The sequence below is a fragment of the Salvelinus sp. IW2-2015 genome, linkage group LG4p (assembly GCF_002910315.2).
Source record: "Salvelinus sp. IW2-2015 linkage group LG4p, ASM291031v2, whole genome shotgun sequence".
Lineage (NCBI taxonomy): Eukaryota > Metazoa > Chordata > Actinopteri > Salmoniformes > Salmonidae > Salvelinus > Salvelinus sp. IW2-2015.
This window is the reverse complement of record NC_036841.1, coordinates 6725520-6726707: the sequence shown is the minus strand read 5'-3', so window position 1 is coordinate 6726707 and position 1188 is coordinate 6725520. Positions and strand designations below refer to the sequence as shown.

General features: G+C 48.9%; 1 protein-coding gene across 1 annotated transcript in view; it reads right to left on the bottom strand.

Annotated features, from left to right (window-relative positions):
- Nucleotides 1–1188, bottom strand: part of LOC111956864 (neurobeachin-like) — a 328897-nt gene that overhangs the window by 17966 nt on the left and 309743 nt on the right. Inside the window, 1 exon segment of the mRNA XM_070436743.1 lies at nt 71–86. Within this exon segment, the coding sequence (XP_070292844.1) occupies nt 71–86 (16 nt within the window).

The window sequence follows — 1188 nt, the reverse complement described above, 5'->3', positions numbered from 1 at the left end:
CCCATCCCGGGACCCTCCACACTRACGCTAACCTGGACTGACATGATGCTAAGACTGCAGCAAGCCCCACGTCCATGTTATTGGCCCTGGAACAAAGGCAGAGAGCAAATGCACACACATGCAGTACTAGACAGTACACACAACTCAGTATCTACAGCTTCCATTGGCAACCACATGCCATAGTGGGAGCAATGTGTTCTGGGTAGAAGGTGATCCTTAGCCAGGACCATCTACCCACAATCCCCAGGTCACTTCCCATCATGCATAGCACCAGAGAGGTGAAGCCCCCTGGTCAGTTGAACATTGTAGGACACCAGTGGATGTTTCCCATGAGTCGTAGAGCGGCGAGCACATTTGGCAACCATTATCAGTCAGTGGTTCTTTACTACGCAGTCCGTCAAGTAATAACCTAGTCCCATTATAGCTATTTTAGGTGAGGGCTGGGGTCAGGGTCACCACGTCTATTCACATAGCGAAATCTGATCCAGAGATCAGAAAGAACCAGAGGGCCATGTGGAAGACATCAGAAAAAATGTACAGAATAATTATTTTGGTTCTCCTGGAGAACGTTGACCGTGTACAACTGCTATATTTCCATAGGCAAAGAAAGAGTGCGAGCAGAGAGAGAGGGAGAGAAAATAGCAGAGAGAGAGCAGAGAGAGAGAGAGAGGGAGAGAGAGCAGAGAGAGAAAGAGAGAGCAGAGAGAGAGGGAGAGAAAATAGCAGAGAGAGCAGAGAGAGAGAGAGAGAGAGAGAAAGAGCAGAGAGAGAGACAGAGAGCAGAGAGAGAGAGACAGAGAGCAGAGAGAGAAAGAGAGAGCAGAGAGAGAGAGAGAGAGAGAGAAAGAGCAGAGAGAGAGACAGAGAGCAGAGTGATTGAAGGTTATCTGAAGTACATGTTTTCTCCCGACCATCACAACAACATGCCAATAGCGCTAATCCTCTCTGCGGTTGGTGTGTCAGAAAATCACCTGTATCTCAACAGCCATCTAGAAGACTTAACAGGCAGTTCATTCATTTACAGACCGCCTGCTTTAAGGCCCTGCTTGTCTTTTGGCTGATAAGTGGCACGTATTGCGTAACTATCTGCTGATGTAGCTCCCAGCATCAACCAACCTGCCTGGATGAACACACAGGTGTATCAGCAGCTATCACCTGGCCTGGGGGGCAGACAGACGGATGGACGGG